Genomic DNA, 24,914 nt, shown 5'->3' with positions numbered 1-24,914 from the left:
ATGACACTAAGTTGAAAGAAAGAACTCTAAAGAATACAAGAGCAAAGTAAAGAGAAAAAGAACTTCCTGTCCTTCTATCTGTCTCTTATTTTTGGTAACTGGGTTTTCTTTTGAGAGTCAGGCATTTTGACAGCTCTTTATTCGGATAACACAATAAAAATTTCTCTTTTCCCATTTAATGGGGAGTTTAATTACACAATAAATGAATGGGGTATAGATTGATGGAACCCTAAATTTTGAATCCCAAGGAATCTTGACGGCGGCGTTGAAATTGAGATGTATTGGAAGCTATTGTAGCATTGGGATAGACAAAAGGTGAATGATACACTAATAAACGCGATAAATAATGGCTTTTGTTTGATCCAACTTACTGTTGTTTTGTTGATGAAAAGAAAGCGATGTACTCGTATTTGGATAATGCTCAAATGCATATTGTGTTGCATTTGCTGAGGATGCTCTCCGGGAAGGCAATGTATCAAAGAGATCGCGACTGCCTGAGAATATATCGGGCCATGAATTATGGTGATGCTGTTGTTGGCTATGATGTTTTGTACCAATTGTAGGTACACTGGATCTAGTTCTCTTTGGTTGTTCTGATTGCTGAAACAAAGGTCCCATAGTATGGCTAAACATATGTTGTTGATGGGGTATAGAGAACGAATGATACAACTCAATTGGTCTCATGTGTATCGTTGGTAAAATCATCTAAATGAGTAAATAGGGATTGATAGAATAAATAGCTTACATTGTTCGGTTGTGTTTCAGGCGATGACCAGATGTTCTTTCCACTTGGGAAAGGTGCTGATAGTAATGAGTTTGAAGCAACTGAGAACGATTTCATCACTGGCATGTCAAGTGGATGATGTATAGGCTCCATATCTGCTGATGACAAACATGTTGATGCGTCTTTCTTTACTACTGCGTCTTTTGGTGACTGATTCGATTCTAGAATTGGATGTGTGTCAGTTACATAAAGAAATAGAATAGTTCACCTTTTGTTTGAGTGCATGGTTTGTCAGTAAAAACAGGCTCTGTAAATGGCAAATGCTTGGATTCAATCATGTCTTGAATCGCCTCTTTTGCTTTCTTTAAATCTTCCTTAGATGAAGGACAGTAGGACAAACGAAGTACGATGATCTTGTCTTTAGTATCCTTTATCCAAGCAAATTCAAGCCATTCGTCTCTATGGTTAAACTGGTCCAAGATCGCAATATCCTCTAAAGAAACAGAACTGGTTACTTTGGCTATATTTTTTCGAATTTTGCCAGAAGATTTGTCTAGCAAAAACGCCTCAAGGTCATTTGTGTGAGCAATGACTACATGCTCTTCCATCTTGACAACTGAAGATAAAAATGAAGCGATAGTAGGTAATTGTGTTTGAGGTCCATAAATCACTACTTGGTTTGTACCAAGACGTTCCGGCCACCACATCTTTGCATTGTTTGTGCGACACATTTCTCGCAATTGACTACCAAATTGATGTAAGATTGTTCTTTGCATAGCATATGGAACATTCACCCATGTACTGACAAAATCTCTGTCTCTTTGAAACCCAATGAATTCAGTGACAGTCTGTTTCAGGTTCTCCAGATTTATCTGGTTCTTCATGGGCGTACGAGCAACGACATTGTCTTCGTTTTCAAAGTATCCACCCAAAGAAGAAAACTCTTCTGCACCAGAGAACTTAACATAGACACCGTACTTTTTCATGACTTTTTGAATATTTTTGCCAGCTACGCCAATGATGCGGCGATGATAAATTTCAGGCACATAAAAGGAGGTCTCTGCTGGTAATTCGTCTTGGAGTAAGGTAAGCCCTTCAAAGGCGTTGGCATGATTGGAACTTTCGACAATGATGCATGAGTTGTATTCGTTGGTTGCTTTAAACCGGATATTGACAGTGCAGGTCTTCATGATCTTATTGATCTTGCCGTTCTTTTTTCCACTGATAAATTCAAGTTGGTCAGTCGCTAGTTCCAAACAGAAAGTAGCAAATGTATGCTTTTCCTATCAAAACGAAAATAAGTTTTGGATTTTCTTGTGCGTCTAATACCTTAAAAAAGTGTAATTCAGCAAGTGATTGGTAAGCACTTTTGACTTGCTTTTCTATACCAAACAGGCTAATCTTGTGATTCTCAGCATCAAAAGTAACATAAGCATTGGTTTCTTGAGATATTTGAGATAAACAAGCAGATAAATCAATGTTTTTTAAACTTCCAGTTAAATCAAACGAAGCCTCATAAAGAGTGGATATCTAACAAAAAGAAAAGTGTTAGCTTTAATCTTTTTTTTTTTCAATGTTCTTTTTTTCTATGTTCTTTTTTTTTTTTTTTTTTTTTTTTTTTTTTTTACATAGTATATACCAAATAATTTAATAAACGAATAGATCGCTCAACATTAACTCTATTCTCGGCATAAATAGAAACAAAGTTACTGCCTGCCCCTAGTGCCGGAAAAGAAAAGAAGGATCCTAAAAAGTAGGAGAATTTAAATATTTGTTTTTTTTTTTCTTTCAAATCAAACAAATACTACCATTATCTATCATAATTTTTCTTAATTGAGATCGCTTGTATAACAATATCCAGTCAATCTTTCGTGTATCCATGGTTGAGTCTTTATGATATAAGGATTTAAGCTGTACAAAATAAGCTTCAGAAATTGAATTATGATCTTACTTTTTGTGCGGATAGTTTAACTAAAAGATCTCTGGCTCTGTTTAATCCGGGCATCGACTCGCCAGTCAAATAGACAATACCCTGTTGCATCTCTTTCTCGGTACAAACATGACTGAATGGTGATTGTAAGTAAATGTTGGTGGATGTTTCTTCCATAATTGACTGTAGTTGGACATGTTTTCTGCCAGCAATGAGGTTGTGAAGATAGTAAGGGATCTGATCTAATTTCTCAACATGTAAGCCAGACTATAAAGTGTCAATAAGTAAGCCTATGTATGTATATACATACATACCAATTGATCCAACATCACAAGAACACGGATACGGGCAGACTCAATGGCATCAATGGATCCCAACAAACATATCTTGGGGTTTGAAGAAAGACTAGAACTATTTACTTTGATCTTGATGTTGTATTGCTGTGCGATCCGAGTTAATGATACTTTAATTTCCGTATGAAAGAGTGCTTTCATGTTGACTGAATCAATTGTCAAGATGGACTAATGGTTCTTTAATCTCTCGAACAGTTAGATGAATGCTTACTTTGACTGGATTGTTCTGTAGAATATATTTTGAAGCATTTGAGATCAAATCTTTCTTTGAACTTGTTAGCAAGACATGCAATGCATCATGTTGATGGCCAACAATAGGCTTAAATTGAGCAATTTCCAGTTCTGGAAACCCCTCAATGGCTTGAGAGTAGCTTGATTCTAAACAATAAGAATGAATGTTCATTGTATTAAGAAAGAGAGAAAGAAAGAAAAGAGATAGTTTGACGTTTGATTGTTCAGATCAACTTATTAAAATTATTTTTTAAATGACCGAAAAGGAAAAACTTGAATTTTGCGAACATCGAGTGCTACTCAAGGTAGACCCTCGTATGCTTAAGGTCATAGAAACATTGTTCAGAACCAAATGATGTGAACCATTGCATTCAGAAATTTGTCAAAAGTATGTTTATCATAATAATATTAAGAAAAAAGCTAGAACCTTTATCTTTCCTGTATCATTGATAAGATATTCTCCAATTGCCTATGTATATGTGTGTGTGTGTGTGTGTGTATGTGTGTGTATTTTCGCTGACTTTGAATAGATGCAAAGTAAGAAGCAATCAAATCATATTGGCACGATGAGCAACAGTATAATTTTCCTCTGCCATTTTTGGTCATTGTATTTTATTTCTTGAACACTGCTATTATGAACTTGTCTGATCTCGTCCATAGAACTGCTGGAGAGAATAAGGCAGCCAACGCACTTTCTTCAAGATTGAGTACTCAAACAACCACGCCTTCAAATAACAGCTTGTTCCCACAAACAGTCATTGACCCATCTTCACCATCTCATGTCTTCTCTAGCTTCAATAGACAGGACCAGCCTTCTTTTCTATTTATGTCCAATGTGAGTAAAGAGACTCTAGTTACTGCTTACTAATGTTGCTTCATCTAGACGGACTGGATGAACAATAACGTCTTTTTCAATAGCGATAATAATGGACTTATCGACTCAACTCAGGAAACAACGTCAACGCATGTATCATTTATGCATAAAAAACCAGCTTTTCAACCTAATCCCACTACTTTTGCAAATAAAGGTGCTTTTCAGTCATTTAATTTGCCTTCCACAAAGCCTATGGAGGATAAAAAGAGCGAGGAAACGATAGCCACAGTAAAATCAGCACATATGATTCCCATGGGGACCCCAAGCTCTCCTTCTTCCATGATCAGTACGCCAAGTTCGGCTACAATTGAAATTTCTAGCAACAATGGAAATAAGGTGAAGTCTACGAGAGTTCCCGAACAAACAATCAACACCCCCACAAGAAACAAATTGACCATCCATGGCGATAATGTGACAGCAGCAAATATTGCAGAAGGTTATATTCAATTTGTCCTGAGCCATGATGAGAGTTATATAGGAGATGGTATCGAGAGTTTGGTCTATGCTAAACGCAAGTTTTGCTCGGTTCCCAAGACTGCCGATATCACTTATTCTACTTGGGATATCTATCAACTTGTACTTAAGTTGCATAGACGAGAGGTACATAACTATATATTAAAAAAAAATTCAATGCATTCATGGTTTATAGATCAAAAATTGGTCTCAATTAGTGGGTCAGTTGGGTTTACAAGACATGACAGGTCGTCCTCAATTTGCACAGCGTGTTAAGCGTTGGATGCATCGTTACAAAATCGATTGTTATTTTGACTATTTACTTGGTAATAAGTATGACTTTCATTCACCTAATGGGAAATACTCGGGTTGTTTGACAATGGGAAATTATAAAAAGAAAGATACAGTTGTTAATTCAAATACCAAGTCAGATGAGGAAGAATTGGATGAGAGTACAGATCAAGAACACCGTATACCTATCTTGCTGGCAGGAAGTCGGAAACGCATGCGAGATCATAGTCAAAATAGTACTCAAATGATTGAAAATGCACAAAAATATCTTAGACCCAACCAAAGTGAATCAGAAGAAGAAGAAGAAGAAGAAGAAGATATGACAATGGAAGATTCAATGAATAAAGAAGAATACAGCGACGGAGATGAAAGCGATATGGAGCATGATCATAGACAAGATACAAAACAAGAAAAACAAGAAGAAGAGGAAGAGGAAGAGGAAGAGTTTGCAGACGAAGAAGATGAACTGGCATCATCTTCTAGTTCACCCTCTTCACCTGTACGAATTATTATACCATCACCCAAGATAACCAACAAACCGTTACACACAAAGTCATTGGTGCCCCATTCTCCTGTACAATCTACAACAGCAACACTTGTGAAAACTTCTTTATTACCTTCTTTACCACCATTGTCTTCTTGCTCAAACTGTAAGACACAAGAAAGCAAGTTTCAAGCACTAGAGAAAGAAATTGAAAGGCTTAAGCAACATATTGTTCAGATTGAATCCAAGGCCGAGAAACAAAACAACCAAATGAACAGATTATTGAGACAAAGAGATCGAACAGAGCGATGGAGAAAGCAAATTATAGCTGATTTGGCTAGAGGGCCTTTGATAGCCTCTGATGACGATGATGAAGACGACGAAGAGAATAATGATTCTACTTCAGACGACGGAGGATTATAGACATTTGATTGCTTGTATTTTTTTTATTTGTAAATAGTATCTGATAATAGTAAATAACCCAAACATCTTCTTTATATACCCTTGAATGATGTGAAATTCTTCAAAAAAGAGGTCCGCACACACGTTGAGTATTGAATGTTCCTCTCTCTCTTCCCAATCATCCATGTACATTTATGCACTTTATCTAAAATGTGTGTTTCTTGCTGCTACAGACCTTTTGAACAATTATGTTAATTGAAATCTATAAAGAAGTACAAGTAGTGTCTTCTGTCTATCTAAGACCCTAAAACTGTGTCGAAGCAGTAGCTCAAATAACATTACTCTGTTGAAAATAACTTAATGATATGCTCAATAGTCCAATAATACACACAGTTCAGATTACTTTAAATAGATTTTTAAACTCCTCACTGACCCAACAAGCAACGTCATGCGTCTAATGTAATTTAACGGCTCTTTTGGCTTTTTCTTTCTTTCTTTTCTTTTCTTTTTTTTTTTTTTAAAAAAAAACCCCTTTCAAACAAAACCAAGGTAAATAATATAACGCATCATGTATTGACCAAGTTACTTACACAAAATGACGCGTTTCATTAAAACACACACACACACACACACACACAAAAAAAGAATAATGGCCTCTGTTGAACATAACGATGATCTTATTGATTACGAAGAAGAAGATGAACATTTAGTTGATCAAAAGCCCACAACCAATGAACCTGAAACAAATGGGGAAGACGATAAAAAAGACAAAAAAGGTTCCTATGTTGGTATTCACTCGACTGGTTTCCGTGATTTCTTATTGAAGCCTGAACTCTTGAGAAGTATCGTTGACTGTGGTTTTGAACACCCTTCTGAAGGTAATTCACAAGCACCATCCACCGTATATTAAAAAAAAAGTCCATAGTCCAGCAAGAATGTATTCCTCAAGCTATTCTCGGTATGGATGTTCTCTGTCAAGCCAAGTCTGGTATGGGTAAGACTGCTGTCTTTGTGCTTGCTACCCTTCAACAAATTGAACCTGTGAATGGTGAAGTCTCTGTGATTGTCCTGTGTCATACGCGTGAATTGGCTTTCCAGATCAAGAACGAATATGCTCGTTTCAGCAAGTACTTGCCTGATATTCGTACTGAAGTATTCTATGGTGGTGTGCCTATGACAAAGGATGTTGAAATCCTTAAAGATAAGGCTAGATGTCCTCATATCCTTGTGGGTACACCTGGTCGTGTTTTGGCCTTGGTGCGTGACAAGCACTTGCCTTTAAACTCTGTCAAGCACTTTGTTTTAGATGAATGTGATAAAATGCTGGAACAATTAGATATGCGTCGTGATGTACAAGACATTTTCCGTGCTACTCCTCACCACAAACAAGTCATGATGTTCTCTGCCACACTTGCTAAAGAAATGCGTCCTGTCTGTAAGAAATTCATGCAAAATCCATTAGAAATCTATGTCGATGATGAAGCCAAATTGACATTACACGGTCTTCAACAGTTCTACATCAAGTTGGAAGAGAAAGAAAAGAACCGTAAACTCAATGATTTGTTGGATACATTAGAATTCAACCAAGTCTGCATCTTTGTTCGCTCTGTTGCCCGTGCCAATGAACTTAACCGTATCTTGTCTGACTGTAATTTCCCCAGTATCTGTATTCACTCACAAATGAGTCAAGAAGAGCGTATTAAGCGTTACAAGTCATTCAAGGACTTTGAAAAGCGTATCATGGTAGCCACAGATATCTTTGGTCGTGGTATTGATATTGAACGTGTCAATATTGTCATCAATTATGATATGCCTGACAGTGCTGATTCTTACTTGCACCGTGTGGGTCGTGCTGGTCGTTTTGGTACAAAGGGTTTAGGTATTACTTTTGTCTCTGATGAAAAAGACACTGAAGTGTTGAATTCTGTGCAAAGCAGATTCGAAATCAACATTCAATCTCTTCCTGAAGAAGTTGATATCAACACTTACATGACTGCTTAGAGTCCTTTAAAAAAAAAAAATAAAATAAAATAAAAAATAAAAGAATTGTTTCGGTGCTTTTTTTTATTGTTATTTATTTTCTCACCCATATCTTAAGATGTATGCTTCTTTGCCAAGTCTTCAATATTCTTTTTTAAGTGAGCCGTTTCTTTTTCTTGTTTGGCTAAAGCTTCACGAAGAATCTTGAGTTTTTCAGCATCCTAGTAATGATGAATATCACTTTCTTGTTATTGTAAATACTTACATGTGCACGAGCCCATTGATTTTCAATGGCTTTTTCCTTTTGACCAAAAGAACCAGATTGAGCAGTGGCACCTTCACTACCTGTTTGATAGGCTGTGAATCGTTTCGTCATACGAGAAGCAGTTCTTGAAGTAATTGATTTAATAAACATGATGATAAAAGAATAAAGAAAATAAGAAAAAAAAAAAAAGTGGATTAAATACTCGCATAAAAAAAAGGAAAAGTGGACTGACGACTGAAACACATTGTTGCATAAATGAGATACGATTGGCTGCTTAAAATGGAACGATTTTTTTTTTTATTTATTTGGGTGGCAAGACAACACCCAGTTGTTGACGAAATTCATCTAAAGGTGTATAAAAGTGTTCTTCATAATACACATTCATTAAAGGTGTACATGAAGCACCACATTGTAATGCCCATGGAACATAGTCTGCATACAATCGTTTACGCTCGACACTCGACATGCTTAAAGGACCAAAGACAGAAGCCAACATAGTCATAGGCAATCCTGTTTGTGCCCATTCAAACCATTTCAATGCAATCTCTTCTTCTACTGTCACACCTAAGCCTGTCAGGGTATGAAAGAAATCATGGATCTCTCTATACCGTTTAATGACATAGGCAAGTTCCTCATCATCCACATAATGCACATCACAGCGTGTATCAGGTGTCACGCCTTGATCTTCAAGCCAATGGATATACGTATGACCAAATGTACCAGGGACACACGTTTGCTTTAGTTTGTCGAAATCGATGGTGCGTGTATTGATGCTAGGGCGTTCGCGTAAGATGCGTCTACCGACAGGCGAACTGAGCATTTGATCCCTCATACGGGCTAGAAAAAGACGGCCTGTTGTTTCTCCAAGTGCAGCTACCATATCTTATACAATGTGAATAAGAACAGAAACAATGGATGCATTTACCTCCACGCAAAGGATTGTTTAAAGCAGCAAAGGCTGATCCAATAGTGAGCACAGTTCTTTCAATATTGGAAATAGGTATATGTGTATCATATAGCTTTTTTTTAGTGTGATCTGGCATGGGTTAACTCTTTATCTTCTTCTTCTTTTTACCTGTTTCTGATCTACTTGACACACGAGTCGTCGCTAAAGTGCGAGTATAAATACGAACAGCTGGAAGATGTTGGCGACTGAATAAACGTATGCGTTGCATAAACAAAAGAAAGCAAATGGACAAGGGCAAAAAAAAATAAAAAAAAATAAAGAGGAAGAACTTCGGTAACCGAATTCTTTCTTTTTCTTTCTTTCTTTCTTTCATTATGACTGAACCCACTACAACTCCACCTAAAAAAAGAATCATTCGCCGTAAAAAGAAACAACTCACACCCAAACAAAAGCTTGTAAAAGAGAGTGCAGAACAACGTAACAAGACAGAAAAACTTGTGTTTGTATGGCAAGAAAAACTCTTTTCACACTCTAAAATATCAGCACATACACTCCAACGCGCAGTCACTTATTTACAACCAAAGACCTATGAGGAGATTGTAGAAGAGCGTGCTGTACAAGCATGGTGTGGTTATCCTTTATGTGGAGAGTCACCTCAGACAGAAGCACTTCAAAAATACAAGATTTCTTTATCTCAACGCAAAGTATACGATCAATCTGAACTTGCAAACTATTGTTCTGAAGGATGCTATCAAAAGTCCAAGTATTACATGATGCAATTATCAGAAGAACCTGTATGGTTTCGAGATTTGCATGTGATTCCTAAAGCCCATGTCATTACAAAAGAGCAAGATTTCAAGTAAGTATGATTATGCATAACATCTGTATTCATCTTGTTTAGAACGGCTATTCAGCAAGAAAAGAAAAAAACAAAGCAAGTCAAATCAAGTCAGGAGATTCGACAGGACTATGTACAGCATTTATTAGGCACAGTGCCAAAGGATACACAAGGCACATTACAGATTGTTGAAAAGACAACAGTGGCACCACCTTCTACAGTACCTTTGGATGCTGGTGTCTATGACTCCATTGAAGGTTATCGTATTGAAATCAAAAAGAATGAAAACAAACCCACTACTTTGGTCTTGAAAAAGAAGAACAAGTCAGAAGAAGTAAAAGACAAGACACAACCTCCAGAAGATCCAGAAGATCATGATGCTATGTTTGAGACCATGATGATGCTGAAAGACATGGACATGGATAAACAGTCAACAATAGAACCCATTCAGGATAAACAAGAACTAACAGAACCTATTCAGGATAAACAAGAGCCAACAAAGAAAGCGTCTGCTCAACAAACACCCACAAAAGAGGAACCAAAAGATACCAACGTCATCAAAGTAACTACACAAAACCCCAAGAAGCCTATCAAAAAGAAAAAGAAGGGACCTGAACTGTCTCTGTTTGGTACTATTTGGACCATGTTGGACCATATGACAACAAAGGCAACACGTACTTATCTGCATGAACTCCAACACAATAAGCAGCGTATTGACATTGCACCTCTATTAAAAGAGAATGATTTAGTAGACGAAGCAGTCTATTTACGAGGACAAATCTTTAGTGAGCGAATTTTTGACACGTAAGTCATCATAGAGTGACTATGGACTGATCTTTATGTTAGTTATAGCACACTGAGAGCACAATTAGACATTAAAGAGAACTTGGAAGATGATATTGTGAATGTCATCAAGACATTTCGATTATCAGATGCTTCTATGGTTGCACTGAATGCTGCACAATGTTATATGCTTTCTTTAGTGTTGATCAAATCATTAGCAGATATTTTATTAGAAGACGCTTCTTGGAAGCATGCATTCGAAAGTTGCTGTCACGCTATTGATCAGTCAATAGATACTGTAGATGCCTGTGTTCGTGTATTAAAAATAGCCAGCATTTAAATAAAAATCTTAGGCATGAATTGTCTTTAATGTTTGGTAGAAACGAGTGACAGTCGGGTGAGCCATGACTTTAGAGGGATCGAAATTCAAGATTTGGAGTCTTTCTAAATTCGTAGCTCGAGAAAGAGCCACATAAGCTTGACCCTTTTCAAACACTTTACCTAAATCTACCTTAACACGGTCGAGTGTTTGTCCTTGACTCTTGTGGATCGAAATAGCCCAAGCCAACATCAATGGAATTTGTGACCGCGAAGCTTCTTCTCTACCACCTTTGTGTGTTGTATAAGTCTATTATCTCTTGTATTTTCTTACCTGGTAATTGAACAGTCCATGATTCATGCTCCAATAGCATTTCGCGTCCTTCAGCAAACTTGACAATAGGATAGGGAACCTCCATATCAAGTTCAGTATCTGTACGACCAGAAAACATCATGACTTCCTTTTGACGTTGAGGTGTCCTTAATTTCTCACACATCTTCTTGCTTGTATAGTTTCCTCTGCCTACAAAGCCAACCACAATACCAAGTGAGCCATTCACAAGATCAGAGTCAATATTTTTAAGCAGCATAACTTGAGCATGGAGTTTCAACTGAATGACTGTAGGTGCAATGCAAGAAGCAATTTTGCGTGGATCACCTCTGTCAATCGCTTTAAATTCTGTTACTTTGCCCTTGAGTTCATCTAATCTTCTCTTGTTGGATCCATCTACTTCTTGACGGAGTGGGTATCTATTCAAGTCAGTATAAGAAGTAGAAAGAGATATACAAACAGTTCTGTGGGTTCAATATCTGTATCGCCTTTAGGTGTCCTTGACAAAGATTTGAATATACGAATCGCTTCTTCTGATAATTTACCCAATCTCATCTCATTCAGTATCCTTACAAAGGCTAAGAAGGGATTGAGTCTATATGTGATCTGTGTCAAGTATCACTTACTTCCGTCTTTTTGTCGAAATACTTGAGTCAACATCACTGTTTGTGTGACAGCATCGCGCCATGCTTTTGCTTCAAAAGCAAATTTGGATGCTCTGTCTGGATTGACAGGAGGCAACTGAAAGAAATCACCCGTCACTACAATTTGCATACCACCAAATGGTTTTGGAATCCTTCGAACCTCTCTTGCAATACCATCCAACTTGTCAAACAGTTCAGCATCCACCATGGAGACTGACTCAGTGAATGAATATCAAGCCAACATGTATATGTTACTTACTTTCATCAATAATCAATACTTGTGTCTCTTGCCATCGTTCTTTGGCTCTCTTGTTCGCCAAGATCTTCAAGACGAGTTCTGCTATACTTTCTTTGCCTAAACCAATCCCTCCAAAGCTACATAGAGTCAACAAGCTATGATTGTGCATGGAATCTTACCTGTGTAAGGTACATCCATTGATGTTACAAGCAGCAATACCTGTTGATGCGGTCACGGCCAATTGGCTACCATATTTCGTCCTTAGAGTATCAATAATGGCTCTTAACAAGACAGATTTGCCTGTACCAGCAGAACCTGTGAAAAACAAGCTTTGACCTTCTTTGACGACCATATCAAACACACGTTGTTGTTCAGGCGATAAAGGGGGTCTGTATTCAGAGTGGGTATTAGAAGTAAGCTGATGCATGGGGGTACTTGAGTCATGGCGTATATACGTGTTCTTTTTCTTGGGACTGGGATGATCGGGTACCTTGCCAAAGTAACGAGTGACGCTGCTTTTCTTATCACTGAACGAATTTGAATAACTCTTTTTAGAAGGTGGCATCCATGGATCCAATGCAGCATTCGATCCAAATGAACTATCCCAATCTCTTTTTGTTGTAATATGAGTGATCGGTAACTCATCTTTTTTTACGCTGCCATAAGGATGCTTTGAACCATAAGGCTGTACATCGTTCGGTCCAATCCAATCATAACAAGGTTTAGCAGTGATGCGAGGCTTTTGTAGCACAATGCGATCAAACTTTTGTGAAGAAGGCTTTTCATATTCAATGTTGGGATCCTGACTTGATTTCTGAGGACCGAGTTCTTTTGATTTGACAGACCAGCCTTTTCGATTGTATTTAGAGGTGTTTTTCATTTCTTCTGTATAGAGATAGTCCAAACGTCCTGATCCTTGACTGCTAAAGGGAGAGGCAGGATTTGCTTGTTGGGGAAGGATAATGAGATCATCATCGTCATTCTCTTTGGTTAGATCAATAGTAGCCGATCGAGTTGTTTGTGTTTGATCAGCGGATGGCAACGTGCTTGTCAAGGTTGTCCTTGCAATGAGAGAAGACAAAGACTCTTTTTTTGTTGGTTCTTTGACTGCTGTAAAATAACTGAACAGTGTGTTTTGCGATTTATTTTGCTGCCTTTTCATGAAAGAAGTACAAAAAAAAAAAAAAAAAAAAAAAAAAAAAAAACGAAAAAGCGCGTTGTCGTGACTGTAATGCCGGCTTTTTATTGGATAATTTGTCCTAAAAGAGCTTCTAGCAAGTCGTCTTGACTAATATCGGCAGGTAAAGCAGATGTGCTGGGTGGTAGACTGATTATGGCTTCTTGTTTTCTGGATGAGGTATTGATAGAAGGTGCCGAATCATGGTCTTGGTTTTGGTTGTATTGATCCATAAAGGTATTGTGGGCATAACTATTGAGATTAAGCACTTCATCATCCGAGGAAACATCGTCCGAGTCTTCTTTATAATCCACATCGTCGTCTTCATCTTCATCATCCGATTCTTCAAGTATAGCAATTTCATTTCTCATGGTTTGTAGCCTGAGTTTTCCTTTTTGAATCGCTTCTTCAGGAACAGGAGCAAGTGCATCAAAATCATAGCCTTGGTCTACATTTTTGGTGGCAATAGCACAGATATGCTCAAAGATGCACCAGGGAAAACTAAGGAACCCTCCTTCCAAAGACATATCTCGCATGCGCTCTTCTGTATGATATGTGACATAGTACCAAGCAGCTGCTTTGGCTTCCAATAAGTGCTGTTTAGAGGGATCAATCGATTTACTGGCATCCAAAAACTCTCTTTCAAAATCTTTTTTCCATGTGGTCTTGAAGGACTTAACTGCCTTGACGGTATAGTTGTGATGTTCATAATTAGACTTACTCTTGCCTTTCTTGAGCCATTTGATCACATAGCCTGAACAAATCTCGGCTTCTGTCTGTACACCATACTGGTTCATTAAGGCTATCAGATTTCGATTATATTTCTGTCTTAGTTCTCTTGCTTCTGCAATATAAAGTTCCATATCAGGTACACGTAGTCTTGTATCGTACGTCGTTTCGGCTGTCATACTGGACTGATAGTTTTTATAGTCTGATTTATCAATCGCACGATAAATACGGCCCAAGACTTTCCGAGATGGATAGCTCTCTTTGTCTTTCTTGTCCATGAAATCAGGGAACCGCTTGACTTTGAGATCATCTTCCATTTTAGCAGGGATACCTGTCTTGGGGAAATCAACAGCAGCCGAATGAAGTTGAGCCAGACGAATACATTTACCGTCTCGAGCACCATTTGCAGACTGATCTGCTGTGGCCAAGTGAGCATTCGCAATTTGACCGAGATTATCGTTATTGATATAGTTCACAAAAAACTTGAGAATGTCACGAATCTTGACTTCGTCCGACACAGTCTTTGGAGGAGCAGCGGTGTAGTCCATAGGAGGAAAACTCCTTTGAGGCAACAGTCTTTCTTCCCAATAAACCGTGTAGTCATCACCATCCAGATCACCACCTGAACACATGCTTGGAATATCGCGAAACCCCTTGGACGAAAACACAATCACGTCTTGTAAGTGACGCAGGTTTTCGTGATCCACAGCTTCGACAATACGAACATCACCTGGATGGAAACAAGGGTTTCTGAAAATAACCGTTCTGCCAGTGATGATCTTGCGATTCACACTCCCTGTGTTGGAAGGTTCATTCACCTGAATAAACACTTGGCCTTCTTCCAGTGTGTTGGTTTCGTCCATGACGCCGAGCAAATAAGCGCCCTTGGGCACAATGATCTTGGCTTTCTTTTTCAGGTCTTTTAGGATACTGACACGAAACAGGTTCAGCAGGTTTTTGATGTAGGGATCACCACGTTCCAAGAAACCAGCTTGAATCATGGGCACCAGTGTCAAGGCTGTGCCTGCTTCATCCACGTTCCCCAACAACACTTGAACAGCTTCTTCGGGTCGTTCAAACAACTTGTTGATATCTTTCAGTTGTTCATCAAAAAACTGCATAAAGATCTCGTCCTTGATGCCCAAGGCAGACAACAGCGTGATCACTTGACGGTTCAGATAGCCATGGATATACGTTGAGGTACGAATGACTTCCAGTGTCAAATGCTTAGATTCAAACTTGATCTGACTCGGTCGTAGCTGTACTTTGACTTGCTTTTTATCCAATGCATTATCGACAGTCAAGACACCTTTGGCACCCCCCAGACGGAACTGGAAAGCACTAGGCACTGTCCTCAGGTCCATCTGGATCGCCACTTGTTCAGCTAAAGAAGAAGAGATCTTGCCCACACCATCCGAAAACGTAAATCCATTGCGCTTGATGTCCGGAATAAACTCCACGTCCTGTTCGTCCAACACACACACAGGCCGGGTGGAAGAGAAACATTGGCCCATACGCACAGCATGTTTTGCCACGACTTTTTCATGTGTAAACACGCCCATCCATTCACGCACCTTGTTGGCATTCAGTTCGTAATTGGGAGGGGAAAAAAACCAGCAGCCTTGTTCTCGGAGTTGCGAGCTTGAGAAGGCCAGAAATTCGTACCGTCTTTTGCCGATTTGGATGCCTCGGCGCAAGACTTCATAGATACGATTATAGATCGAATCTTTAGGCGATGAAGGGTTTTCTTCGCCTTCTCTTGTGATGCTGGAACCTACTTTGGTAAAGCCTTCGTCCATGAATTGAACACGGATAAAACGATCGGTGTGTTCTCGAAAATGACGGACGACACGGTTGGTGGTTTCCAGCGACGGGGGTTGGATGTAGAACTGGGTGGGTGTGATGATCACTTTACGCAACAAGGCACAATGGCTCGGCGTCGTGCGCTTATCAATCACTTTCATACCCATCTTTTGCCATACATCACTAAAATACCGATCTGGATCCCATACGCGTTCTTTTGTGGTGGTGATGAGCTGAAGGATACCTTTACTGACATCTTTAGGCAGTTCTTTTAGCTTTTCCAGAAACTCGCGCGTCAAGTTGCGTTCGTTGATAAAATGATGTGAAATAGCGGATTCAAGCAGATAGAGGACGTCAAAATCAAAGCCAAATTCAACACGCTCTTTGTGGCCAAAGGGTTGAGGGAGGTCGCTCCCTTGGGTCTGTCGAATGAATACTTTGGCCTGACTCAGATCTCTGGGCACAAGGTTATAATCGGCTGCTTGTTGTAGATTGTCTTCAAAGATACGGGCGTCTCTTGAGCTAGGACGAAACACAACACGGAATACAAGCCAGTTGCCTAAATCCAGCACATCGGATGGTGTGATGGGCAAGATGGATGTCTTGGATTTCTGTCGATGGTAGTTTTTAGTGCGTGGAATGAGAGCCACTCGTTCCCATTTGTGACCCTTTTTGATCGACCGAGCACTGGTGGATACGCTGTCTTTGTTCTGCATCCAATACGTACCAGGATGCCTAAGAGGAATGGTGAAAATAGTGGTGTCCTTCTCCCTTTCGACTACCATATTACCAAAGACATCTTTGAACTTGTATTCGACTTTGTAGTCTTGGTCGAGATGACTAAAGAAAATAATGACTCGTCGCATGGTATAATTCAGTGAGTATTTGATAGGTGAAGTATAGGAAGCTACAGTACTCCATTCTTCTACAAAATGATCTTTGGCAATCATATTGCCCATTGAAAACGAATGAGCATGAAGATATGATTTATCATGCTTGGGACCTTGGTACTCATAGGCTTTGTTACGTATGAATTCAACGGTTGTCATTCGGCCATCAATTCTGTGTTGTCCTGCTATTTTATGAGGTTCTTTGGGTATATCTCTACAAACATCATTAGTTGCGAATGATAGACCAGACCGCACCTGAATATGATCGTGGCCACATGGAGTCTGTTGCCATCATCGTCTTCATTCAGACTCGCTTCTATACAATCACCAAATCGTTTAAAGTAGTTCATCAGTGTATCAGGTAGTGTCTGTGGATGGAGTTTGCTGACACTGATGGTCTTGGAAACATTCTCTTTCCCATTACGACCATGTTTTTGGTTTTGTTTGTTATCAAAACTATTGTTTCTGCCATTTCTGCTTCTGTTGTTACTATACGAATGATCTATAACATGTTCAATAGACATGATGACAAGACAATAGACCTACAAGGTGAACTCATGAGTGAAAATAAAAAAATAAAAAAAAGAAAAAAGTTAAAAAAGATAGCATGTTTATTCATTTTGAATGACCGATAAAGCGTTCGTCCATCTTACATAAGCTTCTTCTTGAAAGGATAAAAATGCCTTATTCTGTAGACGGACTTCCATGGGCTACAAGGGATTCACTGCATGTATGCCGATAGGTAGTGTATAGACAGGCAGAGGACGACTATAGGATTTTTATCAGCGATAGATTTCCAATAATGATTTATTTGAGCTGTGCTTTACTCAACACCACTTTTTGGTCTGCAAATGACCGTAGAGGGTATTGAACAATAGAAAATCCTCGGCTAGGCACCACTTTAAATGCAACAATAGACCCATATTTGATTAGATGAGCATGCACCTCTTGTTCTGAGACAGTAAGGTGAAGTCGATTGATAAAACACAGTGGTGATTTCAGATGCCGCTGATTTAGCCTTGTTTTTTGAACGCGCCATGGGAGTAGAGATAGGATCAAGCATCATGCGATTATTCTGCATCTCTTTCAATGCCCTTAAAAGCGTGTGTTCATCAGAGAATTCAATAAATCCGAATCTCCTTGAAAGACCAGTGGTGGTATCCATCACAATCTTGGTGGAACAAAGCGTAGGGTAGTGTTGAAAGGCAGCCAATATGTTACTTACTAGAGCTGTAATTGAAAATACAGTGGAGTGTTGGGAATCAAAGTACCATTGAAAGATACCGTTTGAAGGGCTATTGCATGACTTTTGAAATCAATCAAAGCATAAGGAATACCCAGTTGATCATAATAAACATGATATGATACATGTTGACCCAAACTCTACCAGAGTTGGGTAAGATAAGTATCATTCATCCAAGACTCTAAATGTATCTTAAGCAAGTTAGACACCATACAAGACGCGTTTTGTATACCTTAATGGATGAGTATACGCCATGATCAAAAAAGAAAAGCCACAATAAAGTCATTTTTGTGAATATGCAAAAAAAAAAAAAAAAAAATATGCCTTGATCGATTTCAAAAAAATGGATGTGTATCACTGTATTTAATTGGTAGTCTGGGTGACAATGCAATTATTTCCAACTTGAGATTTTTATTTTATTTTACAGAAAGTGGTAACCCCAGAATTCGTACCCTGCTTTCCAAATAAAAGAATTGCACTGACGCGAGTTTATTTCTACTTGCAAAAATTAAAAAAAAAAAAAAAAAAAAAAAAAAAAAAAAAAAAAGTAGGTCGTGTGATATCAAAATAACAGGTATATCATACACTATGAAATTATTTGCTTTTGCATCTGTTCAGGAGACCAAGTTGTCAAGTTATAAAGCATCGGATGCTTATCCGTGGATTCTGATCGATTCGCAGTAGCATGAAAATGATCCAAGTATTACTGCTTCTGATTGGTGGGTGTGTTCATTTGAGCCATGTTGTATCCCAAAACTCGTACGATTTTTCAAAAATAACAAATTTTGCTTGTATATACAAAAAAAAAAAAAAAAAGATCACTTTGGGCTTATTTATATAGCTCGATTTTATAAAAAGAAAGAACAAGTTACACAGTCTATAGACACAAGAACCAAGAGCTCATTTTTCTGTGGTCCATAGAACAAATTAAAATTCTCTTTTTTTACAAAAAAAGTAATTTTATGGTAAATCAGTTATTGCATGCAAAGTCTTTTTTACCTTGTGAATTCCATGAACCAATCAACGCCATGTTCTTTCTTGTTCTTGTGGCTGGTTGAATTACCAAATAAAGCAGGTTGGAGAAAGAAATTCAAAAATATTCGGCCATAGCCAAATATAGAACATGTCTTTTTTTATTTTCTCGATCGATCCATTGCTGTAATTTGTATTCTACTTTGACATTCAATATGATGACTGGCTCCAACCCTAGAAAATGGGCTGTTTTTTTTTATTCTTCTTTGAGATCGAGAATTCATAGAAACAAACTTTTTTTTTTTGCAGGAATTTTACAGACTGAGCTGTATCGTGGTTGGTCTATCGGCTTTTAAATTCAATCGACCTGGGCCGTTCCATTGTTAAGCCAAAATTCAAGCATTTTCTGATTGATCGTCGTCCCCAAAAAAAATAAAATAAAATAAGGGTAGATATAAATAATGAGAGTTTCTTTTCTCTCTCTTTTTTTTTTCTTTTTTGTTGTTGTTTTTTTTATTTTGTTTTTGTCTCCATTCTTTTTTTCATATGTCACAACAACGTAAAAAGAAAACTGTTGAATATCATTTTGTTGATATGAATGACCCAGACAGATACAAGAAACTCAAAGTAGCTAGAGCCTGTGATTTTTGCAGAAAACGTAAATCAAAGTAGGTAGGCTATTCATTCTGAATAATGCGATTTACCAATTTTAGATGTGATCTCGGTGTGCCGGGTTCAGGTACCTGTTCTAACTGTAAAAAATCAAATCAAAACTGTATTTTTTCGCCTGTCAATCCATCCAAACCACAAAAGACAATCAAGACACACTCATTTCAGCCTCATGATCCTTTACTGCCCAGTCTAACTCAGATCAATTATCATATCACCAATCCATTTTTCTCTCTGGATCCTCAAGGACATTGTGGCTATGAAAAACATGCTACCATTACTTACAATCACCCTTCGTTACATGCTGTTCTACATGACATGCCCTCTTATTCCAAACACCTTGAACAAGAAATGTTTGATGTCTATTTCTGCTATGTGCACCCTTATTATCCAGTCCTGGATCGGTACTCTATCATGCAAGCCCTGAGATATGATAGTAATGCAATTCCTGTCTCCCTGAAATTGGCTGTGATCTCTATCGCACTCCATTTTACACCCCGCTATCAAGACTCAGAAACATTAGCCAATGCTTATTATCAACATGCCTGTATGCAACTTAATTATGAACCTACTTTAATGACCCTGCAGACATTATTCCTACTCTACAAATATCAAGAATTATTGACACCTGTAGGCATGCCCTTAACCACAGTTGCCTTGGACTATTTAAAGCAAATACAGACCATGATACCACAACTACAACAGCAATTAAAAGAAAATACAGCTACATGGGCTATTCAGGATGAATTTCTATGTCGGGCTGGTTGGATCTTGTTGATTATTGTGTCCATGACCAGTCGAGCAGATGAGCGATGGACTGAATTGATCCAGTACTGCAACACACCTTCACGCTTACCTATCTTGACAGAAACAGAGCACTATGACAAGGTCGAATTAAACACAACCTGTAGTCTGGTTCACTTTATCAACCTGACTTTATTGTATTCGCGTGCTATTGGCTTTATCTCAGATCAGAGTTCTTTATTTACCTCCAAGGAGTGTCCTGAATTGATCAAATTAACACAAGATCTTGATGCATGGAAATCAACCGTGCCACAGTCAATTTCGTTCATGTTGGATTCACCTCAACGCTCATTTGATGCAATCAAGCAATCGACTTCTTTCACCTATTATTTATGCTTGATTCATGATATTGTTGACTTGTTGTTGTCCATTCATCAACAGACAGACATGGTCGCCAAATCCATCCAACTCTGTAAACGCACTTTCCAATTTTGTGCTCATGACATGCATCGCTCAAGACTGGCTTCTATTCAGGGCAGCCGTCTGATTTCTTATGGTCTGACACTCTCACTTCAGTCCTTGAGCTATTGTCGATTAGAACATCAAGACCAACAGAAAAAGACATTTTATTATTACTGTTCGCTCATCTTTCAGACATTCGATATCTTGACACTCTTGCCCAATTTGCACCTGAGTCTCCAGACACTCAAGACACAGATTGAAGCAAGAGAAAAGTTAAGTACGGTCGAGAAAGGGTCTTTTTATACAACACATGGGCGCTTTGATCAGTTTAGTTCCAGCGGTAGCAGCAGTAGTAGCAGTGGTGGCGCTCATTCAGGCAAAAGCAGCGATTATTTCTCACCTATTCATCCTCAAGACTCTTCCTCTTCAACTTCTTCTTCACCTTATTATCATACAAGAACAACCAATACAGAACAACAATCATGGCCACATCACACACATTATCAATCGTATTCACACCATTATTATGATCCTCCTATGCCCACCACACCTACCTTTGAAGAAGATGTTGGTATGTCTTCTGTTGATTATCATCATGATCCTCTGACACCACCTATTACTTTTTTATCTTTGGATTCTTACTTTCAATTACCTCAGCCTACTTCACGAGACACTTTGATTGCCATACAAGAACCTCCCCACCTATTTCCTCTCGTTATTGAAGCATCTAAAAGCTGTAAAAACAAGCGTTTGTTTTAAGAACTTACGATTTTATGTGTGTACATGTATGCTTTTTTTTTTTTTTTTTTTTTTTTTTTTTATATATGTAAATATTTCAACAAATAAATAAAAATTTTCTTTTTTCGCTTATGGATTCAAAAGGTGAAGTTTTACGCCAGTCTATGCTGGAAAAGCAAAGACAAAAGATCTATGAAGAGTCTGAAAAAGAACGTCAAAGAAATGCCAAAGTACGTGTTTGATGATGGATGATATGTACTTAGTCTATCCCAATAAAAGTAGATGAGTGAAGTGCGTGTTGGATCAGACAAGTTTGTCAAGACAAAGACAGATATTGAAACACAACTCAAGACAAGCACGATTGGTTTGACTGAACTCAAAGACTATCGAAAGATTCGTGAAAACCTAGAAGAACAACAAAAGAGAGAAGCAGCCAAGACAGCACCTATGAGTGACGAAAAGAAAAAGAAAAAGAAAAAGAAGCAACTCCTTAAACTGTCTTTTGCAGACGACGAGGAAGAAAAAGAAGAACCTAAAGAAGTAGAACCTGTATCCAAAAAGAGAAGAATGCTTAAAGATCCTACGATTGATACAAGTTTCTTGCCTGATAGAGACAGAGAAGAAAAAGAACGCATTGAGAGAGAGGAATTAAGAAAAGAATGGCTAAGAAAACAAGAAGAAATCAAGAGTAAGTAAGATGGTAAACAGGCTTGTTCTTATGTGTCTAGATGAAAAGATTGATATTACTTATTCTTATTGGGATGGCAGTGGACATCGTAAAGTAGTGACTTGTAAAAAGGGAGATTCTATTCAACAATTCTTGGAAGCATGTCGTCAACAATTCACTCAATTACGTGGTGTCAATACAGACAATTTGCTGTATGTCAAGGAAGATTTGATTATTCCTCATGTAAGTCTATTTCTGCCTTTTTATGACTCATTCAAGTGTAGCACTTCACTTTTTATGACTTTATTATCAACAAAGCAAGAGGCAAGTCAGGTCCATTGTTTAACTTTGATGTCCATGAAGATATTCGATTTGTGAATGATGCCACAATAGAAAAAGACGAGGTAAAAGACCCAAGCTATCAATTGACATCTAATGCTATGTTTAGTCGCATGCAGGTAAAGTGGTAGAAAGAGCTTGGTATGAAAGAAATAAGCATATCTTTCCTGCCAGTCGATGGGAAGTATTTGATCCAGCAAAATCAGTAAGTTGTCATTTCATTATAAACAATATAGGCTCATATTCTTTTTAGTATGGCAAATACAAAATCAAGGGTTAGTCATAATAAAACAATGCATGTTCCTTTTTATTTAAAGTGTGTGTTTTTGATTGTATTGGCTTATGGTCGGAGTGGGAAGTAATATCCCAACAGCCATTCAAAAATTTCCTCTCTGTGGCTTGGCTACACTAGGGAAAAAAAAATGTTTTTAGTAAAGAGGGCAAAGACGTGTTTACGAGTTCTTTCTTTTTTCGAACCTATATAACAAAATGGAGAACTCTGAAGGCCAAGTTATCGACCTCTACATTCCTCGCAAGTGGTAAGGGCGTATTTTCTGTTTGCTTTGACTTGTTTATTGACGCTTCCCTAGTTCTGCCACCAACCGTCTTATCACTGCCAAGGACCATGCTTCTGTCCAAATCAACATTGCCGATGTTGATGCTGAAGGTCGTGCCCAAAACACTTTCTCCACCTATGCCTTCTGTGGTTTCCTCCGTAAGGAAGCTGAATCTGATGACGCTCTTAACCGTCTCTCTCAAGAAGATGGCTGTAAGTATATTAACATAAAGACATGTGGGATAATAATATGGTTCTATAGACTTGAAGAACGTCTTTTCTTACCAACAATAAGTAATATAAATAAACAAATAAAAAGTGATTCTCTTTCTCTTTTTCTTTTTTTATTATGACAATGTAAACTTCTATCGTCTCTTTTTGCCCTTCTTTCCTCCTTTTGGTGTTTGTTTAGGTGAGGCTGTCTTTACTTCAGGAACAATGCTCTTTGTTGCTGGAGCATCGGGTATCACTGTGTCAGGGTCTAGATAAATTGAGAATGACGCGTACATCTCTATATATATATGTATATACCTGTCTTCTCCTTATTCATCATCTTTAACATCAATTCGTTGTTTAAATGAATAAACTTTTTTAAATCTGTCATTTGGTTTGTTTTGTACTTGACATTCTAGTGTTAATGCATAAGTAAAACTGTAGATTCAATAAGTCTTCATTACAGTTCTATCGTCTGTCACTTTTAATACGAGATCCCCATCAGAACGGTGAAAAGTATGAACATAACGTGTCTAATACAGAGTTAGGGCAAAGAATCAGATGTTGTCCTTACTTGTTCAGGAGAAGCAGTGTATATATCTTCTGCTGCTTTTTGAAACTCTTCCCAGTTCGTGATGTACATTAGAGAGCGAGAAAAAGAAAAAGCAATTTTTTTTTCTATTCTGTGTGTGATTTGTATTCCAGCATCTCCTTCACTGAACCAATAAAAAAAACGCATTAGAAACAGTACGCAACTTTTTTATTTATTAGGATGATTTATGCAAAGACATTGCCTATAAGGTTTTTTTTTTGTGTACAAGTTATTTACAAAAGAGAAAGGGGGTATGTTGGTTATTGAATATCGAGCTCTAATTCAAGTTTATCTTTGTGATTCTCAACAAACTGGGAAACTTCTGAAAGATTGACAAACAATTGATACTACAATAAAGATGAGTTACTTTTGTATTATATCCCTCTCCCTCTTTTTTTTTTTCAATATACCTTAACTACGCCTATAAAATAAACAAGAAAAAAAAAAGAAGTTAGCGGCTAATAGGTTATACGACAAAGTAAGTTTACCTAAAAAGCTTCTTTCCATCTCATTGATTTCTTTAGCGTGATAGAGCGGAGCTACAAGTCGATAGATTGATTGAGTAATTGTGCTTTTGTCTTCAATGAATTTTGTAGCCAAGATGACAGCTGCAATGAATATCTTGTAAGGTGTATCGAATTCTAACAGATATTGAGCCTTTTATTCATTTTGGTGTTATCCTTACCTCCTTTTGATTGATGTGGTAACCCATTTCTTAACCTTTCAAGATAAATAAGTGCAACCACCAAAATAGTAGGTGTTAGTTTACAATGATGAAAGATATGCCTAATAAAGACAGGTAATGTAGGCAACAATTTTTGCTGATAATAGAGTCTTTCTTTAGAGCATTCTAACAATGTCTTTACGTTAAATGCAGTGAAATAAATCAAATTATCCACACTATGTCGTACACGCAAACACACATTCTTTGCTAGGCCATGTTGGAAATCCACTATGTTATTAAGGGTAGATATTTGCATCATCATGAAGAAAAGAAAGAAAGAAAGGGAAAAAAAAACAAAATAAAAATGAGATTAAATACCTATTTTTGGTCATATTTTCCCTTTTATCTAT

The 24,914-nt window shown here is 37.8% G+C and overlaps 14 protein-coding genes across 14 annotated transcripts; 6 read left to right on the top strand and 8 right to left on the bottom strand.

Moving 5' to 3' along the window:
- Positions 1-119: 119 nt before the first annotated feature.
- B0P05DRAFT_538748 (uncharacterized protein) lies at positions 120-3,428 on the bottom strand. The gene is made up of 9 exons (XM_051577874.1): positions 3,219-3,428; positions 2,969-3,175; positions 2,676-2,921; positions 2,533-2,635; positions 2,364-2,470; positions 2,054-2,254; positions 993-2,007; positions 746-945; positions 120-705 (listed from the first exon to the last, which is right to left on the bottom strand). The coding sequence occupies exons 1-9, from the start codon at positions 3,408-3,410 to the stop codon at positions 328-330; spliced, it is 2,649 nt and encodes an 882-aa protein (XP_051435720.1). The 5' UTR covers positions 3,411-3,428; the 3' UTR covers positions 120-327.
- A 64-nt stretch (positions 3,429-3,492) lies between these two features.
- On the top strand, positions 3,493-5,844 carry B0P05DRAFT_636833 (ARS binding protein 2-domain-containing protein; the record flags this gene model as incomplete). Its single annotated transcript, XM_051583631.1, has 5 exons — positions 3,493-3,553; positions 3,769-3,775; positions 3,899-4,073; positions 4,122-4,712; positions 4,762-5,844. 5 exons carry the CDS (start codon positions 3,493-3,495, stop codon positions 5,761-5,763), a joined length of 1,836 nt encoding a protein of 611 aa, XP_051435719.1. The 3' UTR covers positions 5,764-5,844.
- A 420-nt stretch (positions 5,845-6,264) lies between these two features.
- On the top strand, positions 6,265-7,743 carry B0P05DRAFT_603516 (ATP-dependent RNA helicase uap56; the record flags this gene model as incomplete). Its single annotated transcript, XM_051583296.1, has 3 exons — positions 6,265-6,291; positions 6,388-6,620; positions 6,668-7,743. The coding sequence occupies exons 2-3, from the start codon at positions 6,392-6,394 to the stop codon at positions 7,741-7,743; spliced, it is 1,305 nt and encodes a 434-aa protein (XP_051435718.1). The 5' UTR covers positions 6,265-6,291; positions 6,388-6,391.
- Positions 7,713-8,175, bottom strand: B0P05DRAFT_538743 (uncharacterized protein). The gene is made up of 2 exons (XM_051577873.1): positions 7,988-8,175; positions 7,713-7,943 (listed from the first exon to the last, which is right to left on the bottom strand). The coding sequence occupies exons 1-2, from the start codon at positions 8,135-8,137 to the stop codon at positions 7,836-7,838; spliced, it is 258 nt and encodes an 85-aa protein (XP_051435717.1). The 5' UTR covers positions 8,138-8,175; the 3' UTR covers positions 7,713-7,835.
- A 113-nt stretch (positions 8,176-8,288) lies between these two features.
- B0P05DRAFT_578896 (ubiquinone biosynthesis protein Coq4) lies at positions 8,289-9,030 on the bottom strand (the record flags this gene model as incomplete). The annotated part of the gene is made up of 2 exons (XM_051581888.1): positions 8,289-8,869; positions 8,913-9,030. 2 exons carry the CDS (start codon positions 9,028-9,030, stop codon positions 8,289-8,291), a joined length of 699 nt encoding a protein of 232 aa, XP_051435716.1.
- Positions 9,031-9,068: 38 nt separating this feature from the next.
- B0P05DRAFT_66920 (Rtr1/RPAP2 family-domain-containing protein) lies at positions 9,069-10,986 on the top strand. The gene is made up of 3 exons (XM_051583824.1): positions 9,069-9,753; positions 9,796-10,536; positions 10,585-10,986. Exons 1-3 carry the CDS (start codon positions 9,269-9,271, stop codon positions 10,853-10,855), a joined length of 1,497 nt encoding a protein of 498 aa, XP_051435715.1. The 5' UTR covers positions 9,069-9,268; the 3' UTR covers positions 10,856-10,986.
- Positions 10,829-11,753, bottom strand: B0P05DRAFT_66845 (uncharacterized protein). Its single transcript, XM_051583823.1, has 2 exons — positions 11,625-11,753; positions 10,829-11,583 (listed from the first exon to the last, which is right to left on the bottom strand). The coding sequence occupies exons 1-2, from the start codon at positions 11,717-11,719 to the stop codon at positions 11,118-11,120; spliced, it is 561 nt and encodes a 186-aa protein (XP_051435714.1). The 5' UTR covers positions 11,720-11,753; the 3' UTR covers positions 10,829-11,117.
- A 1,497-nt stretch (positions 11,754-13,250) lies between these two features.
- Positions 13,251-17,222, bottom strand: B0P05DRAFT_538734 (RNA dependent RNA polymerase-domain-containing protein). The gene is made up of 2 exons (XM_051577872.1): positions 17,192-17,222; positions 13,251-17,147 (listed from the first exon to the last, which is right to left on the bottom strand). Exon 2 carries the CDS (start codon positions 16,802-16,804, stop codon positions 13,289-13,291), a length of 3,516 nt encoding a protein of 1,171 aa, XP_051435713.1. The 5' UTR covers positions 16,805-17,147; positions 17,192-17,222; the 3' UTR covers positions 13,251-13,288.
- An 11-nt stretch (positions 17,223-17,233) lies between these two features.
- B0P05DRAFT_538731 (uncharacterized protein) lies at positions 17,234-18,196 on the bottom strand. The gene has a single exon (XM_051577871.1). It carries the CDS (start codon positions 17,808-17,810, stop codon positions 17,547-17,549), a length of 264 nt encoding a protein of 87 aa, XP_051435712.1. The 5' UTR covers positions 17,811-18,196; the 3' UTR covers positions 17,234-17,546.
- Positions 18,197-19,363: 1,167 nt separating this feature from the next.
- On the top strand, positions 19,364-21,531 carry B0P05DRAFT_489781 (uncharacterized protein). The gene is made up of 2 exons (XM_051575301.1): positions 19,364-19,528; positions 19,574-21,531. The coding sequence occupies exons 1-2, from the start codon at positions 19,407-19,409 to the stop codon at positions 21,492-21,494; spliced, it is 2,043 nt and encodes a 680-aa protein (XP_051435711.1). The 5' UTR covers positions 19,364-19,406; the 3' UTR covers positions 21,495-21,531.
- Positions 21,532-21,870: 339 nt separating this feature from the next.
- On the top strand, positions 21,871-22,791 carry B0P05DRAFT_538727 (XAP5 protein). The gene is made up of 4 exons (XM_051577870.1): positions 21,871-22,383; positions 22,425-22,544; positions 22,589-22,684; positions 22,733-22,791. Exons 1-4 carry the CDS (start codon positions 22,171-22,173, stop codon positions 22,757-22,759), a joined length of 456 nt encoding a protein of 151 aa, XP_051435710.1. The 5' UTR covers positions 21,871-22,170; the 3' UTR covers positions 22,760-22,791.
- A 177-nt stretch (positions 22,792-22,968) lies between these two features.
- On the top strand, positions 22,969-23,329 carry B0P05DRAFT_468393 (30S ribosomal protein S21e; the record flags this gene model as incomplete). The annotated part of the gene is made up of 3 exons (XM_051574430.1): positions 22,969-23,018; positions 23,070-23,248; positions 23,298-23,329. The coding sequence occupies 3 exons, from the start codon at positions 22,969-22,971 to the stop codon at positions 23,327-23,329; spliced, it is 261 nt and encodes an 86-aa protein (XP_051435709.1).
- B0P05DRAFT_538722 (signal recognition particle SRP9 SRP14 subunit) lies at positions 23,298-23,908 on the bottom strand. The gene is made up of 4 exons (XM_051577869.1): positions 23,823-23,908; positions 23,713-23,781; positions 23,567-23,663; positions 23,298-23,516 (listed from the first exon to the last, which is right to left on the bottom strand). The coding sequence occupies exons 1-4, from the start codon at positions 23,889-23,891 to the stop codon at positions 23,401-23,403; spliced, it is 351 nt and encodes a 116-aa protein (XP_051435708.1). The 5' UTR covers positions 23,892-23,908; the 3' UTR covers positions 23,298-23,400.
- Positions 23,909-23,983: 75 nt separating this feature from the next.
- B0P05DRAFT_538718 (cyclin domain-containing protein) lies at positions 23,984-24,912 on the bottom strand. The gene is made up of 3 exons (XM_051577868.1): positions 24,526-24,912; positions 24,329-24,481; positions 23,984-24,261 (listed from the first exon to the last, which is right to left on the bottom strand). The coding sequence occupies exons 1-3, from the start codon at positions 24,824-24,826 to the stop codon at positions 24,242-24,244; spliced, it is 474 nt and encodes a 157-aa protein (XP_051435707.1). The 5' UTR covers positions 24,827-24,912; the 3' UTR covers positions 23,984-24,241.
- Between the last annotated feature and the right edge of the window lie 2 nt (positions 24,913-24,914).

Source organism: Gilbertella persicaria, assembly GCF_025201335.1.
Source record: "Gilbertella persicaria strain CBS 190.32 chromosome Unknown B0P05scaffold_16, whole genome shotgun sequence".
In the NCBI taxonomy this organism is placed as follows: Eukaryota; Fungi; Mucoromycota; class Mucoromycetes; order Mucorales; family Choanephoraceae; genus Gilbertella; species Gilbertella persicaria.
This window is presented reverse-complemented; position numbering and strand designations above follow the sequence as displayed.

Bases quoted from the DNA above. Each gene is read 5' to 3' on its own strand.
- B0P05DRAFT_538727 (XM_051577870.1), top strand. From the start codon at position 22,171: ATGGTAAACAGGCTTGTTCTTATGTGTCTAGATGAAAAGATTGATATT. The intron at 22,545-22,588 runs GTAAAAGACCCA...TGCTATGTTTAG, and splicing joins CCACAATAGAAAAAGACGAG to TCGCATGCAGGTAAAGTGGT. The intron at 22,685-22,732 runs GTAAGTTGTCAT...TATTCTTTTTAG, and splicing joins TATTTGATCCAGCAAAATCA to TATGGCAAATACAAAATCAA.
- B0P05DRAFT_538748 (XM_051577874.1), bottom strand. From the start codon at position 3,410: ATGAACATTCATTCTTATTGTTTAGAATCAAGCTACTCTCAAGCCATT. The intron at 3,176-3,218 runs GTAAGCATTCAT...AAGAACCATTAG, and splicing joins TACAGAACAATCCAGTCAAA to TCCATCTTGACAATTGATTC. The intron at 2,255-2,363 runs GTATATACTATG...TCTTTTTGTTAG, and splicing joins TTCGTTTATTAAATTATTTG to ATATCCACTCTTTATGAGGC.
- B0P05DRAFT_538743 (XM_051577873.1), bottom strand. From the start codon at position 8,137: ATGTTTATTAAATCAATTACTTCAAGAACTGCTTCTCGTATGACGAAA. The intron at 7,944-7,987 runs GTAAGTATTTAC...CATCATTACTAG, and splicing joins ATCAATGGGCTCGTGCACAT to GATGCTGAAAAACTCAAGAT.
- B0P05DRAFT_538722 (XM_051577869.1), bottom strand. From the start codon at position 23,891: ATGTACATCACGAACTGGGAAGAGTTTCAAAAAGCAGCAGAAGATATA. The intron at 23,664-23,712 runs GTAATGAAGACT...CATTAACACTAG, and splicing joins AAGTGACAGACGATAGAACT to AATGTCAAGTACAAAACAAA. The intron at 23,517-23,566 runs GTATATACATAT...CAATTTATCTAG, and splicing joins GATGAATAAGGAGAAGACAG to ACCCTGACACAGTGATACCC.
- B0P05DRAFT_538731 (XM_051577871.1), bottom strand. From the start codon at position 17,810: ATGGATACCACCACTGGTCTTTCAAGGAGATTCGGATTTATTGAATTC.
- B0P05DRAFT_538718 (XM_051577868.1), bottom strand. From the start codon at position 24,826: ATGATGATGCAAATATCTACCCTTAATAACATAGTGGATTTCCAACAT. The intron at 24,482-24,525 runs GTAAGGATAACA...AATATCTGTTAG, and splicing joins ACCACATCAATCAAAAGGAG to AATTCGATACACCTTACAAG. The intron at 24,262-24,328 runs GTAAACTTACTT...TTTATTTTATAG, and splicing joins GATGGAAAGAAGCTTTTTAG to GCGTAGTTAAGGTATATTGA.
- B0P05DRAFT_66845 (XM_051583823.1), bottom strand. From the start codon at position 11,719: ATGAGATTGGGTAAATTATCAGAAGAAGCGATTCGTATATTCAAATCT. The intron at 11,584-11,624 runs GTTTGTATATCT...TGACTTGAATAG, and splicing joins GATATTGAACCCACAGAACT to ATACCCACTCCGTCAAGAAG.
- B0P05DRAFT_538734 (XM_051577872.1), bottom strand. From the start codon at position 16,804: ATGACAACCGTTGAATTCATACGTAACAAAGCCTATGAGTACCAAGGT.
- B0P05DRAFT_66920 (XM_051583824.1), top strand. From the start codon at position 9,269: ATGACTGAACCCACTACAACTCCACCTAAAAAAAGAATCATTCGCCGT. The intron at 9,754-9,795 runs GTAAGTATGATT...CATCTTGTTTAG, and splicing joins ACAAAAGAGCAAGATTTCAA to AACGGCTATTCAGCAAGAAA. The intron at 10,537-10,584 runs GTAAGTCATCAT...TGTTAGTTATAG, and splicing joins AGTGAGCGAATTTTTGACAC to CACACTGAGAGCACAATTAG.
- B0P05DRAFT_489781 (XM_051575301.1), top strand. From the start codon at position 19,407: ATGTCACAACAACGTAAAAAGAAAACTGTTGAATATCATTTTGTTGAT. The intron at 19,529-19,573 runs GTAGGTAGGCTA...TACCAATTTTAG, and splicing joins TGCAGAAAACGTAAATCAAA to ATGTGATCTCGGTGTGCCGG.